The 17448-nt window shown below is 36.5% G+C and overlaps 1 protein-coding gene across 3 annotated transcripts in view; it reads left to right on the top strand.

The window, feature by feature from the left end:
• Window positions 1-2348: 2348 nt before the first annotated feature.
• The window catches only part of ARFIP1 (ADP ribosylation factor interacting protein 1), a 36421-nt gene continuing 21321 nt past the window's right edge, over window positions 2349-17448 (top strand). Inside the window, exons 1-4 of one of the 3 annotated variants that reach the window (XM_063156371.1) lie at window positions 2349-2444; window positions 6278-6379; window positions 14370-14484; window positions 17015-17110. In XM_063156371.1, coding sequence (XP_063012441.1) covers window positions 2367-2444; window positions 6278-6379; window positions 14370-14484; window positions 17015-17110 — 391 coding nt within the window. In that variant the 5' untranslated portion in view covers window positions 2349-2366. The remainder of the gene's footprint in view (window positions 2445-6277; window positions 6380-14369; window positions 14485-17014; window positions 17111-17448) is intronic. The other 2 variants (XM_063156372.1, XM_063156373.1) reach the window with 2 other exon arrangements.

Here is a 17448-nt window from a genome sequence, read left to right as displayed (position 1 = left end):
ACTATGAGGGGAATGACTCTCAGTCTGATCTGTGTCTTCTGTTCTGCTGTGGTGCAGTATTTGTGTGGATGTGCACAATTGGGATGGGGGGTAAAAGAGAACCCAGAAGGGCAGGAGTGATGTGGACAGGTTTTGGTTCTTGTGGAACCGAATATGGATCAAGCATGTTTTTTCCAAGGAGAATCTCTTTGAGTTGTTCTATTGCAGCAGATGGTAGCAAATGTCCTGGTACAGCAGTCACCTAATGTGTTCTGAAGTTGTGGCTGCTTTAGGAAACAAACCAAGCCCTGGGTAACACAATCCGTGCTGTTCTGGGGATTAGCAGCTTCTTACAAAGAACAGCCCCTTGTCTGGCACCTGCAAGAACTACAGAGATGCTAAAGTCTGTGTGCATTTCTGTAGTGGAACTTTAAATGATAGATGTGTGTAGATGTTGTGATTACCACAATTTCACATGAGTGTCTTCACTTCTGAATCTTGGTGAAGATGTAGAAAGTTTTCATCCTTGCATCCAGTGTTTGATGCTTACATCCCCATTTTTTTTCTGTAAAAGCAGTAATCAGGAAATTCTGTAGTTAAATTTGAATGTGCGGTTGAACTTTTTATGAAAGCCACCTTTAATCTACATTTTTTCACCTTCTCATGTTTTAAAATTGATCACTGTGATCCTGCAGAGCTGCATTGAAACTGTTAGTACTACCTGTAGGAAAAGAACTCTACAAAATATTGATCATGGAGAGGTGTTCTAACATAAATGGTGAATTCATTTGGGTTTTAAAAAATTAATTATTTGCCTTTATGCAGTGTCTTCTACATGGATTTGTGAGCTGGTTCTTGCCCCTAGGTTCTTAAATCTATCAAAAGTTCTTAAATCAATCAAAAGTGTTTTTGCCTGTAGCATTTAATAGTTTAGAACAGTGTTAGTGTGGTACATAGGCTTGCATGTGATGAACAAATATGACTCCAGGAACACTGATGTGGTAGAACTGAAGAACAGATTGTCTTAAAGAGGGCCCTACCACAAGATGAATTTAATTTTTTGTTTAACAAGTAGAGCAAGGAAATAACACTTATTGTACTCTTCTATCATGCAATTGTTTTAGCTACTCAGAAATAAGCTGTTAAGCACAGAGGTTTTCAGCCACAAGCAGAGTTTGAACAGGACCATGCGGGCAAACAGCATCTCTGCTTTATGGTCTTGCATATTCAAAAGAAATTTGAAAAATTAAGGAAGCTATATAAGGATGTTAAATTTATTTCTTAATTACCTCAGAGGGAGTTTTATACTGATCCTAGAAAAATCCAACTTCATTCAGTGGTAGCCCTGAATGAACTGTTTTTCTGGAGAAAATCTCTTATTTTACGTATTTGGTTTTCCAAAATAAAGTAATAGGTTATCCAGTGCAATATGATCTAGATGATCTAGGTGATTCAGTTTCTCAGCCTTTGTGTCCTTATTTTATTTCCCTTGCTATGTGAGCTGCTTACCTTATTAATTATTTGCTTTAGTTAGAATGTTTTAGAGGTCAGGAATTTGAAATACAATATAAACACAAATAGCAATCTCTTTATAAATTTTCTTAATCTGGTATGTGTCTGAACATGTATGAAATAGTGCAAGACTTAATGAACTGAAGTCATGTGTGATTGTATGCAATACTGGCAGATGGATTAATTTTTAATGATTGGTTGTCTCCTCCTCTCAAACAGCTGAGTGAATTGTGGTGTCACCTGTAGTTACCAGCTATTTGGAATCAAATTGAGATAATTGCTTTACTTAAGATAAAATTGTGTATGTAATTCATCTTTTATGATCACTATATTCAGAGTTGATTTCTTTCTCATGTGCTTAGTGTTAACAACTTTCTTTGCTTCTGCAGCTGAGATCTTTTAGAGGCTAAAATGAAAGGGATTCTGTTCTAGTAAACACAACAGATTTAACAGCTTAGTAAGTTTCAGTGGCTTAGCATTAGTGTAATCTTGCAATGTTTGGATAAATCTTACTCCTTAACAAAATGGTGATCTTTGCAATGGTAGGATACAGTCAGTGTACTGTTGCAAGTGGCAGGATATATGTCACCTGAAGAACCTTGTTTGACTTCCAGGGTTTTATGTTGCAAGCTTAGTTGTCTGTGGGGAAAGGTTGCTTTGGCAGTGGAAGCTTACACTAGACTGTATTCCTAATCCCTCTTAGATTTTTGGAGAGCTGAAGGCCTGGTCACTATCAAAAGAAGGAGGGTTCAGTTTGCTTTAGCAGAACTTGTAAAATAAATGTTTTCTGAAAGCCTGCTTTGGTTTCTGTGAGGTGCAGCATCCAGCTCCTTTCACTTCAATTAATGCATGCCAAACCTGTTTGGTTTTCAGGTATGTCAGAACACAGCAGTGAATCCACAACACTTGATGAGTCTCATCCATCTGCAGAAGAGATCCAGTCTGGCTGTGAGGTGATTGAGTGATAGTTATATTAGTGTAAAATCAACCAATCCTAACAAGTTTCAGATTCCCAAAAATTCTGCTTTACCTAGCACAGTGTTGCTAGTATGGGATATGAGTTCATGCACAGCATCTTGAATGGGTGGGGTTGGTTTTGAGACACCATTAATAACAGTCCAGTTAATTCATAGCAAAGGATTACTTCAGCCAGTAGCCTGTTGCTGTGCTGCAGTATTTGTTTTGTAAATGGAATAGATTTAGGCATGGTAGAATCTGAAATGTGTGAGTATTGCAGGAAGAAAGGGTTGGTATTTAAAGGCATCAATCTTTGTGTAACCTCACTATAACAAGGTGTTTTATCTACTGCAGAAGGACTGAATCTTTTTTTCTCTGAGAGCAGATACAGTTTTCACCTTCTCTGTGGAGAAGTCTGTGACAGATTTGAATAATGAACAAATTCCTAAGGTTCCCAATATTATTTAGCTAATTAGGTGTGTTTGGTATGCTCTTTCAGAAAGATAGGGTCAACATTTTCCTGACTGTTCTAGAGTAAAAATGAAAACAAGTAATGCTGACTTTATCACTATTGGAGTTTCAGTGACAGTGAATTGTTTTTAAACTTTCAGTAAAAACAGAATAATGATTCTCTTTAGTGTATTTCCAGATCTGATATTTGTAAACATAGATGTAAAAAGAAAACATAGATTGTTACCAAAGGACAATTCTATTTTTTCAAAATAAAACATGCATCTGAAATGCAATGTTTTCCTCTAGTGCTTATGTCATTCATGTCTAATACATCAATACAAATTTAGGAACTTAGATTTATTTCAGGTTGTTTATACATACCATAAATTTTCTTCTGAGGAATCAATTTCTTTGTATGCTTAGTTTAAGTCAGTTGTGGGCTACACTTGCCAAAGAGACACTTGATTCAGCAATCATACTCCTTATTTCAGCAGAAATGCTGCTGTGGTGTGGTGGTTTAGTTTTCTCTCAGATCAATAACCTTACCCTGGTTGTGTGGAGTTACAGGAACGCACATCCAGAGGTAAAGAGGAGTGGCTGCTGGATTTGGCAGTAGCCTACGGTCAGAGTAAGTATTTTGAGGTGCTGCACTCTGGTGCTGTGGGCAGTCCTCCATTCTCAGTGGCTTCTTCACTGCATTACTGCCTGCTCCGTTTCAGAGGTGCGAGTGTTGGAGGTGTGCCTGCTTGGGAGACTTGATGGGAGTGGAAAAATGACCCATCCTCTTTCTGAGCACAGGTCACTTTCTTTTGATCTGCAGTGTTTCCGGAATCTTGTTTGCGGTGCAAATACATTGCTCTGGCTCAGGAAGGAGGTGAAGGGATGGTGAAAGCTGCTGGGGGAAAGAGTTGGGGGAAAAGGGCAAGGAGTGGTTCTTGACAGCAGTGCAAGCTTAAACTGTTAACTAAAATGGAGATGATGGTTTCTTGTTATGTCTGAGTTAAATTAGCAGTTTATCTCACTTCCCCTCTTCAGCTGCTCATTTCAAGGCTTTGGTGCTTGTCTGACCTCATTGCAAACTGATTCAACTCACTGAAGCTGGAAAATTAACCTGGTGAAAAGGTCTATTGCCAGGCTAGTGAGTTGTGTGTGGTGTCTGTAGTCAGGTGAGTGTTGGGCAGGTGAGGCACTGTGTGGCTCACAGTAGAGAGTGGAAAGTAGAGTAGTGAAACGTCCCCTTTTCAGCAATGGGAAGTTGTTGTAGTTCAAAAGTAGCATGGAACTGACATTAGCAAGTAATTTTTTGCTTTCTCTGAACTAGATACAAAGATCTGACTCGAGTAGGAATGCAAAAAAAAAGGTGAATTGCTTCTAGTTGTCCAGAGAAGCTGATGAATTTTTGTGTCCTAATATATGTATTTATTAGAGATGTGTGCATGTGCTTTGAGCATATCTCTGAATAAAAGCATAAAAATATATCAATGTCAATATTTGCAAAATTATTTTAGATTCTTGTAGAGAAGCACCTAAGTCAAGGTGTTTTTCCTTTTATTAGAGATGTAGTTTTGTTTATGATCCCTAGCAAAGTGCCCCTAGACAGAAGAGGACTTTCCCTTTGAACTGTGTTATCTGATAATTTGTGGAAAGAGGAACAAAAGTAGCTGTGAACTGAACGTGGCATATATTAATGCTTCTGTATTATGCAAGTAGCTGTGACAGGCCAAGCATTTTGAAAATACCTCACTTGACCATATCAAGTAGAAGTGTAGTTCCTAGCAGCCTTAGAGCTTAATGAAGCCCATTTGAGATGTAGAGCAAGCTTAAGAAACTTGAGCTATTGCACAGATTTCCCAAATCAAAATGTGATGTGGCAGGTAACTAGTGCATCTAGTCTGATGATATTGTGTAGCAACTCTCTGTGAGGAGCAGGGAGGTGGGCTTGATGATCCTTGTTGGTCCCTTACAACTTGAGATAGTCTATATTCTATTAAATGAAACAAATTACTCTTTAAAAAATATGCTCATAAAATAAGCATAGACCTTTTGGTGTGCTTCAGTAGAAGCACATTTAATGGAGCCTACAAACAGTGACTAGTTAGAAAAAGTCCTGAGAAGCCTCAAGACTAATAAAGGAAATCAGGCTCACAAATGTAATTGAAGTGGTGATATGTGAAAGTGGAAGAAATATTAGTAATGGGGTATGACAGAAGATGTTCCAGTTAAGAATGATGCAGGTGATGCTCAGTAAGTACCAGTAAAATCTTTGTGTTATATTCATACTCTGTAAAGCTTCACGTGTGGTTGGAGAAGCTGATGGTACTTCAGATCCTGATCTCAGGCTGTGCCTCTTCCTGACCTTGGGCTGAAAAGAGCTGGTTCAGTTTGATGATTTAAGAGCTTTAAGGGTATAAGGGTACCTATTCTCAAGTACCTGTTGATGGTACATCTTGTCTTGCCAGTCCAGCACAGGTGTATGGGCTGGTTTGAGGGCTTGAGACAACTTTTATGTAAGTGAACAAACACTGCCTTGGTTGTATGTTGATTTTTCTTCTGTTTACACTTTAGATGACTGGTGAAGCTGCCTTGCAGAGTTAGGAGCAGCTTTTTCAAAGGGACAAAATTTTCACTTCCTCTTAATTTTGGAGTGTTAAGCTGCCATTCTCTCTTCAGGTGCTTGTAAATGATGTGCAGTTCTTCTGGGAATGTCTCTTCAAGGCTATACCTTAGGTTGTACTTGAAAGCAGTGTACTTGAAACACAGCTGCTGCTACTGTTCGTGATGCAGCTCCATTTGAAACTTACTTTGAGTCCTGAATTCTCTTGGTACTTTTGGGCCCTTTTTCATGAGAGTTGCATACCAACAGTTTAGTCAGAAGGTGGCACTATGTTATGGTAAAATAAGAAGCAGCTGAAACTATTTTAAAGTTTAGAATCATTGCTTTTCTTGTAACACATAATTAAACGTATTGCTCTTCTCTAGTATTTATTGTTTATTAATTGCTAGTGCAATTTTTTTAGCCAAGCTCATTATAATTGGAGATCTCAGGCTCAAGTGTGTGTGTAAAACATTTGTCTGAGCCCATGCCTCATTTGTGTCTTACTCCCCCTATGCCAATGGGTTAAATTTTCGTTTTCCTTTGCTCTTAGCTCTGGAAACTTTACCTAACTTCTGACTGAGCTGTGCTAGAGTATTACTGTGATTCAATGATGTGATTAAATAAACAGACTGAGTATATCAGAGTAAATATACAGACTGAGTATATCAGAGTATTTCCAGTCGGAGTTTGAAATAAAATCAACTGTTATGTAACCCATACATCAAATATTTTCATATGGATTACTTATTGGAAATGTAAGACAAATGTTTCTTTTTACAGGGAAGTGCAATGGCTCAAGAATCTCCCAAAAATTCAGCGGCAGAAATTCCTGTGACTAGCAATGGACAGCTGGAAGATTCTCATGAACACAGCTTTAACAGGGTCAGAATTTTCTTTGCTGTCTATTATGGTACCATTATCAGAAATGCTGAAGTTACAATTCGGTGCATAGCAGTCTTCACTTGACGTAGTTTTCTGGAGGTTTAGTGCAAAAACGCCTTTGAAGCTCAGAGATAATTGTAAGAGTTGAGCTAGCACAGTGTGGTTGCATATAGCAGTGACCTATTTTTGTGTAAAAGGCACGTTGGTGGTGGCAGGGGCTGAGTTCTTCCCCCTCCGCTCGGTGCCGGTGAACGATCCGTTCTGCTCGTGCCCGGGCCTCCAGCAGAGGGCGCTGGGACACAGCCCGTGGAATTTGGGGTCGGGCTCCTTTTATTTCGATTTTCCTTTGGAATTGTCCGCGTTTACTTGATATCTGCTGAGACTTAGGTTTTAAAAAAAGCTCTTAAGTCTTAACAGTTCCATACTGACTTGCAGTGCAGAATTATTCTTAAAAGAAATACTAAGCAGAACTTCAGCATTTTATTCTGTTTTTAGTAAAATGCTGATTAGAGGGGGGAACCTTCATAAGGTTTGTTGTTCAACTAAGATCTACCAGTGACATAATGTAAAAATTAGTACAGTGTTTAATGAAATAAAGCTAAAACTACATTTCTGTGAAGATGTATGTTTAGGGAGACCAGCTTGGGAAATGCATCTTGAAGTGGTAAGGAATTTGGGTTCACCTCAAAGCAGGGGAACAAACTTAGTAATTTGAAGCTTGATGATCTTGCTGCTGCTGTGACTTGACTGCTGTCTAAGTTACATTTTCCTTACATAGTGATTCTTCTGCATTGCAGTGCATGCAACACTTGTGTACAGCAAATGGAACTTGCACTCTTGGTGACTGCATTAGGGCCTGTGCTCAGGCAAAATGTAAAGCTGGAATTTTAAGGTGGTTTTTGTCTATGGCCATATGTGAAAGTTGGGGTAGATTTTTCCTGCATGCTAATTGTTTTGCTGGCTTGGAGTCAACTATATTTTGAAACTTTTACTTTGATAAAAATGGGCCAAATCTTTGGTCAAATTGCAGAAAAACCTGTACTCTGCAAGCATATTTGAACTCGCTGTAATTATTTTCGCAGTGCTTATTCTGAGATCAATGAAGAAGTGCACTTCAATTATTTTTTTGAACCGTCTTGTACAAGTTCACACCTGCATGTGTGACCTGAAGTCAGAATATGTGATAATCAAGGCTTCTTATAAACAAAACAAAGAAAATAAACTTCTTGGAATTAACATCTAGGTCTATTTACTGATCTGTTAGTCTCAAATTCTAATATGTAGCTTCTATTCATCTTGCTTCATGTTTGTTATTTCTAATGCTTAATGCCATGCTTTCTCTTTTTTTCCTTGCCAGGTAATTTTTTGCTTTAACCTAAAGCAATATGCATTGCACCACAAGAATTTTGGGGTCTTTTTTCCTACAATTTATGGAAATGATAAGCCAAGTACTGATTTTTATGAAGTCAATTGAGAAAGGAACAAGAAATCCTGACCCCTCTAATTTGTACTGTTACCACAGTGGTCAGTAAGAGCATGTGATCACAGTAGAGTTTAGAGCACTCCAGTGTGCTGATTTTGATTGCACCTTCTTGGGAAGTTGGGGAACAAAGTTACTTTAATTTTCTGCTTCCTTATTTATATGATCAGAGAGATAGTCATCTAGATGCTATACAATTCAGATGTAAAGAACAAAATACTTCTTGTTCTCTACTTTTTAGTCTTCTGCAGCTATTTTGCCACCAAGACTTGAGCAGCTTTTTGCATATTTTTAAGTGAAGAGGTATTTGTAGAACCTTTTCTTTAGAATTCTTTGATTAAAAAATTGTACTTTCCTCTAAAATTGTGTTCTGTTTGGCACTTCCATGAGACCTTGTCCATAAGCTGCTCAGGCATGAGAATGCACATTTGTGTTTCACCAAATGCAGTATTAATATGCATTCAAGCATGAGAAGTATTTCATTTTGTGAGGCAGTGCAGAGCAAATGTATTTACCTGAAAATGACAAGTAGGGTTGCTCCTTCTTTAAAGAAGGATGCCATTAGTTTTGCAGAACTTCAGACAGCATAGATTGTCATAATGTCACTTCAGAAGGAAGTTTGTTAGTTCCATTTTTGTGGGAATGTGACATAGCACATTAATTGGTGCATTTTCTTGGTATAATACATATTTAAAAGGTAACTTAAGTGTTTTCCTAACTGTAAAATCTCAGTCAGAAATATGCTGCTACATTCTAATTCTCTAATAGGACATGCCTGTGGAATTCAGACAAGTTTTGTCCTGCCCATATGAAGGATGGAAACTCTTTTACTGAAAAAAGCTGTAGCTTCAGTCGTCACTGGATCGAATATCTAACGTTCTTTCAGTACAGAAAAGCTTCACATAGTGGTTTTTAACTCCCCAAGCTCTGTTAGAACTCACTTGAGCTTTAAGAACTTGATGTATGGAACTGTTTGCTAATGTTTGGGTATTTGTGAGACAGAACGCTCCAGCATTTCCTAATCGAAAGTTTTTCTTATTACTTTGTATAAGAAAGCCTAATGTACAAAAAGTCTGGCTAGTTTATGTTATTCACTTATTTTACTTCAATTATCCCTGACTTCCAGAGCCCAGTTTTGGCCTGTTGGAATGATGTGATTAGCATAGTGGTGTTTTAGTGTGACTGGGGGTGTTGAGAGCTGAGGACAGTAGAAAGGAGTGAGGGAAGTATATTATTGTTATATTCAAGTATATATATTATTATATACTATATCTATAATATATATTATATTATTGCTATATTCAAGTATATTATTCCTATATACAAAAGCATGCCATATAGTGTGAGAGCTGCATAGGTATAAACTAAATTTTTCAAAAAACATTTGATCTGCCTGTAAAGATATTCAAGCATCTGTAAGCAATTTATTATGTTTAAAGTATTGCACAAAATCTACATGGTATTCTTATCAGTTTGAGCCTGAATTTGTTTAATCTAATTTTTGTAACTGGCTCTCCTCATGGTTCTTATTGTACTTTCATGGGAACAAAATCATAGGTAAGCATGCATATAAAACCAGTAATAAACTACAGGATGAAAAAAGATAATGAACTTCGTTGTGTGTCTTCAATTTGTCTTACTAGAATTACGAAATAAGATCTGGGATCTGATGAATCTGAGTGCATGTGTTCACGGTCTTGTTCTGTAATTTTATTGCTAGACTGCACAAATAGATAAGGTCAATTCTCTTGTTTTTTGCCTTCTGAAAAAAATGCTAGCCTTGTCACTCACATTCTGCCTGCAATGTCTGAGTTAATCTCTTAGGTTTTGCTATGTTGACTGACATAGTTAGATTTTTACTCAGGGTAATTTTACTTTAATTAATGTAGGATTGATTAAAAATATATTTCTATAGCTGTGTCTGTTCTAGAAAACTGATTTGAGGAGATAAAAAAGTCACACGTTCTTCATACAGTCTGAAAAACCAAAAATATGTCTGTCTGTTAATGATGAGAATGGGAGGGAAATTAAAACAGGATTGTAGTATGGCATTAGGTAAATCAAAAGGATGTAGTAGAAAAGGTCTTCTCGTTGAAGAGCAGTGTATTGGAGAATAGAAGAAATGTGTTAGTCTGTTATTTGCCACTTCATCAAAGATTAAAGCCTTCAGGTCTTCTCCCATTTATTTATGTTGAATTTATACTGATGTGAGCATCTAGTGTCTCAATTAATGGAAAAATGGAACTGAGTGATGTAATGGGGCAAAGAGAAAAAGAAACTGCTGAATGTATATGAGTAACTCTACTTGCACGTGATTTTGATAAGAAGTTAAAAGTTCAGAGCCCATGTATCTGACTGGATAGACATTATGTCTATCTGCATAACCTTTTGTTCCATAGGGCTTGTAATCACACTTTACAATCAGATAGATATGTTGTAAATTTTTCCTGAAGTCAGCTTGAGTAGTTTTATTTAAAATGTTATCCACCATTAAAAACAAGCAAGCATGTGATTGGTTTGATACTAGTTGTTCCACTGTTGAACTAGCCATTGGTGTGAGGTTTTAAGAATACCTTAATTCAAGGTATTAAAGGCAAGTAAAACTATCTGTCAAACCTCCTGTTGGTATTAAGCAGAAGTTAATGTTTAGTGATGCATCACTAATGGAGTAGTATAACTAAGAAATTAATCCAGTGTTGTTTCCTTAGTTGCTCCTTAGTTAAGTAAGTTTCTATAAACTTAAGTTTTGTCTGGGTTGGTTTCTGCTGTTGGAGAAACAATACAGTTCTTGTCTTTCCCCTCTTCACTTTAGATTATTATGGATAGCATGATTGGGAAGTATCATTTTGGAAATAGTCTGGTAATTCAGCCAACATTCCGTCATGAACATGCATTCTGAATGACTTCTTTGCTGTGTCTGCTGTCTCAACAGGACTGCTATGTCAAAAATTCATACTGGTTCATCAAACAAGTCTGTTATGTGTATAATAGAGTTGTGTAAATAGGCCTAACCTGACTAAAATATATTTAGTTTAATACAGTGATTTGAAGTCATTAAAATGGGATTTTAACAAATGGTTAAAATGGCTTAAATATTCTATGACATACAGGTTTGAATAGTCTTGACTAGAGCTAATCAGGGTAGTGCACTTATTCTTTTCAGCCATATTTCATGCTTTTGCTTCTTGCTAAATGAGAATGGAGTAGGTAATGCAGTCTTTTAAGTTGGGAATCTTCTGAGTTGTGGTTTTTTTATACCTCTAGCTCTGGGTCTCAGTGACCTTAGAAAATTAAAATGCTTTTGCTAGGTGATAAATGCATAAACATGGTTTCAGCCTCATACAAATGAAAATTATTAATGAAGCATTTTTCTATTTGCTTTTTGGTGATGGTGATCCTATAATAGATTTGTAGGCTTGCTGTGTATCAATAAATCTTGATCAATTCTAAAGACTTGAATTTACCTTTTACAAAGAAGGGGAGAAGTCTTAAACTTAGCTGGAAGAGCAATACATTACCAAAATATAATCATTCTATGGTAGTAGGGGAATCTGTCCTCACTTCCTATCTTGTAAGAGCCTAACTTACATTTAGTGGGAACAAAAAACAAAAGGTATTTATGTTGCCTTCTTACCATTCAAACATTAAGTACACTCATACCTTCCCTTAAGTGTGACATTTTATAGTGTTTCTAAATTATCCCTCTTTGTAAGTTATTGAAGGGATAAACTGTTTTGTCAGTTTGAATACAGATTTTTGGTAGCTTTTTTGTTTATCTACACTTGTGTAAAGAAAAGAAAAGCAAACATGATCAGTTGCAAGAATGACATTAAAACTTTTGGTTTATATGCAGCAGTGTGTCTCCCTTGAACAGTAACTTGCATGTTTGTAAACGACGAAAAGGTCTTGTTTTGATAATCACTGACTTTTTGTCAATTCTGGTCATGTGTTAATCAACAAGTAGTAAAATTTTCTTTTAAGTTCGTATGTAAGAATATCATTCTTCACAAAGATGCATTTGAACTGGTTTATAGAAAAAGGGGTTTGAATTGAACTTTGCTATTCTTTAAATTGAACTTTGCCTTTTTGACAATGGGAAAAAAGTAGATCTCTTCAAACGAATATGTGTTTGTATACATATATATGTATATAGATTCATGTAAAAATTCTGGTATATGTATGCACAGTTGTAGATCTTTAAAATTTTCATATTCCAAATACCAAGTTTATATTTAAGAGATGGATGCATTGTAGTATTTTGATTTATTTAATTCTGTAGTTTGTTCATCTTGTGTTTAACTTCAGGTTAGAATTACATTGAGTGTACGGAAGTAGTGCAGTTGCTTAGGTTTAGATACAAACTTTTGTCTTTACAAAGCAGCTGTTCTGCATTTTAACCTTAAATACAGATGATTGCTTAGATTCCAATTGCAAACGTGCTTAAGCAGGTTGGCTGTCTACAGTTGTTTGGCTTCAGGTTTGGATATTTCTGAAAACTGCACGTCACGCCAGGGTGCCTTCAGGAAAAAAATAATTCATGCCATATATCCTTTTTTTGAAATCAGTGCATCTTCTCTGCAATCTGGTTATCCTTTTTCAAGTCTCTCTGCTTTTTCAGCTTCTAGTGACTTGCTACATTTTAAGTTAAATGGTCTTTTTTAGCTAAACTAAGTTGAAGCAAAGGCTTTCCAGCATACCTCCTACTGCAAGTACTTAAATGGAAGCACCAGTGTTAAGTCAGTTGTGAAGACTGAAAACAGTATGAATCTGAAGTTCTGACATGCTTAACTTGGGAGATCAGGTTCTGCATGTGACTACTATTTGTTTTTCATGCTGTTTCTTTTTCTTTTTTTTTTTTTGGTATGATGCTTCAGGTACACAGATGTGGCATGATCTATTATCACATAGCCTGTTCATGTCAGTGAAAGTTTGCTGTAGGAACTGGTTACTCTTTGCAGTAACATGCTGGGTTTTTGATGTTGGTGAAATTTCTGGAATTCACATGGAAAAATTATTTTGCTGGAATTCATATATTTGTAGTTCTTCCTTTTTCCTCTTCCCAGGGGTTTGTCCTAAACTGAAGACATCAAAATAAATCTGGGGAGATGTGATCCAAAACTACTTCTTGACAATCTGAGCCTCTAGGCAGTATCAGCATCATTCTTATGCATTAACTTGCTTCTGGTTTGCGGATTGAGTGACTGCAGTTATAGGTCAAACATGGATTTGATTTTAAAGGTTGTGATTTCTTTGTAATTAGAAGCATTACATGGATCACACACAGTTACTATCTGTGTCTGGACACAGACATCATTGAGTTATATATAGCTTTTCTCTGGTGGTCCTTGATACTTTCCCCCTTTTTTACCTCTGTATGGAAGCAGAGGGGATGCAAAATAGTACCTGACTCTAGACATTGATAGTTTTCTGATTTCTTGATGCTTTTATTTTTTCATATTGTCATTGTAGCCACATGCTGCTACATTTTACCTTTTTGCTTTCACTTTCATAGTACTTTTTCACTCACTTTTTACTTTCATCAATAAATGGTTTTAAATCGCTTTAAAACCTGAAGTTTTTTAAAGTACTATGTCTAATTGCATAACACCAGAGGCTTAAACTTCAATTAGATCACTGGAAATATAGTCCAGGAAACCTGTGGGGAGTTTTTTTGTAGAGGTAGATAAGACAGCAAAAATGGGCAGTAGGATGATACGTGAGCTGTGGTGTGTGAGGTCTTTCTTAGGCCTATGCTGGGTTTCAGTGAAGACTTTGGTTACCTGGGAGCTGGTTGGAATACTTGATCCAGCCCTCAAAAGTTAAACAAGGTGATCTCGGGCAATTTTAAATGAAGGGATTTCAAAAGCAAACAAAAGTAAGTGGCAGCTTTGTGCTCTGAGCACTTATGATGCAGACTAGGTGCTCAGAAAGAAGCTGTTTAAATGATGCCTTTCTGGATGTCACTTCTATGTAAAATATTGAAAGGTTTTAATGTGCTAGTCATAAGAAATGAGGATGCTATGAACTTCAGGGCTATTCCTTGCTTAGTGATTTTTTAAAATCTTCAACATTTTGATAGTTTCTTCCATATTTTTTGTTTGTAAAGTGTTTTCTGCTTGATAATCTTGCATGATTCTGCACCCCTGACAGTTTTTAACTGGACACTTTATTAAACTGACATAGCTGCTTGGACCAGCTTCGGACCACATAACATGATGCTTCTGGCCACATTTTTGGTAACTGCTTCTCTAAGACACGGCATTCTACTTGGCCATCAATATAACAAAAATATCTAGAATAAATATTCAGGCTATACTTACACTGTTTCTCATTCATTTGTCTTGTATTTGTGCATACTAGTAGAAAGCAGTGATACCAGCAAGGACTTTCTAGGCTAAAGGCAGAATTGCTTGTCTGAGAGCTGTTGAAACTGTATTGTAATACTTTAGAGTCACTTTAATTGCTTTTTTTTAATCTTTAACTTTCCATTTTTATGCATATATTTTCCAGGACTTGAAATGTTCATTACCAGTTGGACTTGGACTTTCTGAAACCAAAATAACATCTCATGGCTTTGATGGTGCCAAAGAGGGAGTTGTTGAGGCAGGGCAGTTTCCAAATAAAGGTAAGTGCTTTTTTTTATATTTCTCAATTTAAAATCTTTAGTCATATTCTTACATGGTCAGAATACAATGTTCTGTAACTGCTTTGAGCAATTTGGATGAATGTACACATTTGAGATCTGCATTAGTGACAACCAGTTTATCGTCTCCTGTTAGCTGCGTTGTTAAAATAAGAGAATACATGCTACACTTGCAGTATCTGTCAAGGGACTGGAGGAAACTACTTGGTGTTAAGTTGGTCTGCACTTATGGGGAGGGAAGGCCTTGGGCACCTTGAACTGGTGTCAGGCTGAAGAATTTTACTATTGCATTGTGTTTAAGTTTTCTTCACATTTTGCAGGTTACTGTTCTTATTTGAAACATAACTGGAGAGTTATTTATTTGTTATACACACTTCACCTACTGAGAGGAGATTAAAAAGTGGGATTCTTCTTGGGAGTATTAATGTATGCCTTAGAGAATCTAAGTGATATTAAACAATGAGAAATACAAAGTGGCAGACGAGCCAATAATGTCACTATTTCCTATCCAAGAGCAATAGAATACCATGATATTGTATGGGCAAATGGTATTCAATGAATTATGTACCTTTAACAGCTTCTGATTTGAAGCTGTTAAAGGTAGAAGATTTGAAATTATCTCAGTTGTGCAGCTATGAAAATAAGCTCTTTGTAGTCATAAATTTAATTTACATTTTGCTTCATTTCCTGTTTGGTAAAATTCTTTGCTTATGAAAACAGTTGATTTACATGTTGTACTTTACATATATTACAAAGTGAATGCTGTGTTTCTTTATGCCTTTGAAAATAGCAAAATATCTAGCTAAAAACTGGAGCAGATGGCAAACTGCTCACCATTCCTGCCTTTTTGTATTCTATTACCAGGATAACTGTTGCAGCTGTTAAGTGTATTAGCCTGTAAGGGAAAAGTGTCTGAAGATGTTTCAAGCTACACTAATGTGTTTGAAATGCAAATGTTCTGTGGAAATTTCTGTACACAAATTTTGAGCTTTGGACACTTTGGGTATCACAGATTTTTTCCAAGGGTGTTTTCTTGGGATTTTTCCTGATGTTCTAACAAAATCAGAGAGAGAAGTGGTAAAAGCTAGGGCTTCCTTTGAAACCATGGACAAAAGTTGAATGATTGCCCTATTTCAAATTCTGTCTTTTGTTTGAATGTCCTTATTAGGGCTTCACTTTTGAATGCAAAGTAGACAGTACTGGAGGGGAAGAGCTTTTAGGATTTGTGGGATGTTGAATGATGAAGCATGCATAAGGCTGTGTTAATACTCTGTCAAATGATAAGGATTTTTTTAACTGCTTGTCTTGGCTCGCTTGCTGAAATGATTCAGGCAAGATCTTGCAGTCAAACTTCTATGCCTGGATGAATTCAGTTGCAGCTCTTATGCAATGTATATCTACAGAGGGACACAGCAAGTGAGCTGTCTTTGTCTCATCTTTTCTCTGCAGTTGGATCCAAATCATTGGATTTATTTTCCCCATGTTAGCAGTGCTCTGTGGAATGTTTTAAAGCTGATTGTTGATCCGATTACTTTGAGTGATGTTTTTGGTGTTACTGATAACTAAATTTTGTCAAAACTGCGAAGTTTAGGTTTAATTTTCTTTCCCCTCAGCACACTGTTAGCCCTGAAGTATATTGGAATTTCTCAGCAAAAGTAAATAAAGTTCCTCCCCGGTATGGTGGTCATTCATCACTACAGAGGAAAAGCTTACTTACTTCTTTTTTAAATCCTGAAAATTCAATAAGGTTGCTGCTTCAGATTTATCTGTTATGAAAGAGTGGCAGAGCTCTGAAAAGCATAATGAGCATAATCCTAAAACAGCTTAGAGAACACACACAGTGCAGGTCATTTAAAGTTGGTTGCTTTTTGTTTTGGTTTGGGGGTTTTTGTTTGGTTTGTTGTTTGTTTGTTTTTTTAAGAGAAAAAACAAGTGCTGTAAAATCTTTCATTTGGGAATGAGTTTACACACTTTCATGGCTAATAACTTGTATGACCTTCAGGATAACTTATTGCTGCATTGCATGTTTACACAGACTTAAGAGCTGATGTCAATAAAGTGTATCTGAAATTGGCAGAGATTTCAGGGCTTACTTCACCCTTTAATGCTTTAAGTACCATTCAGTGACAGTGCAGAGTGAATTCTACCTAGACTTGCAAAAGAGTGTTTTAGCTGTGGATTGTTATATAACAATCTTCCATGGAATTTTCTGTTTATGGTCTGTGCTTCACTGATGAGCCCTTCAGTTATACTTTGATTGTTCTTACAGAAAAAAAGAATGGTCATCATGACCTAGAGAAAAAGATTAAATCAAAAAACTTGGAGTAGTTCGCATGGAGAGATGCCCCTCTTAAAAAACATTATCATCAGAAATTCCAGCAGCTTTTCTGTGAATACTTCTAAAGCTGCTGAAGCAAATGTTTCTTTGTTTTGAAAATGTGTCTCTGTAAGAGTGCACATTCACTTTGAAGAGAAGATGATGTATTTTCATTGTTAAATGTCCCGTTTTCAGGTTCCTCAGCATCACCCAAATCATCTGTTATATCTCCTAGCAGTGCAGCAGCTAGCAGACTGGCTGGACAAGGTTGTGATTTAATTATTCCCACAGGTATTAAAGCTCTGAATGGATAACGCCCTTGTCTCTGCTGAGACTGTACTAACCCTTCCATGTTTCTAATTATTTGATGTACTGTTAGTTGGAGATAAAATTTCTGTGGGATTTTGGTGGCTTTTACTTCTGACTTCAACAGTTGACAAATTAACCTCTGCTTTCCTCTCTCTGAGCTGCTTTTACTCCGTAAAATTAAAATTATAATTACTATTAATGATAAGTAACAGTAGGTAAAATAGGAGTGGCCAAAATCTTTTCTTTAGGTTAAAGCTGAAACTTTCAGTTTTTTTCCTAAATGGTCATATATTCCAATAGACTATGGGGGCAGCCATTAG

The sequence above is a fragment of the Melospiza melodia genome, chromosome 5 (genome assembly GCF_035770615.1).
Source record: "Melospiza melodia melodia isolate bMelMel2 chromosome 5, bMelMel2.pri, whole genome shotgun sequence".
NCBI lineage: Eukaryota > Metazoa > Chordata > Aves > Passeriformes > Passerellidae > Melospiza > Melospiza melodia.
Note: the sequence above shows the minus strand (reverse complement) of the source record. Positions and strands in the feature narration are given on the sequence as shown.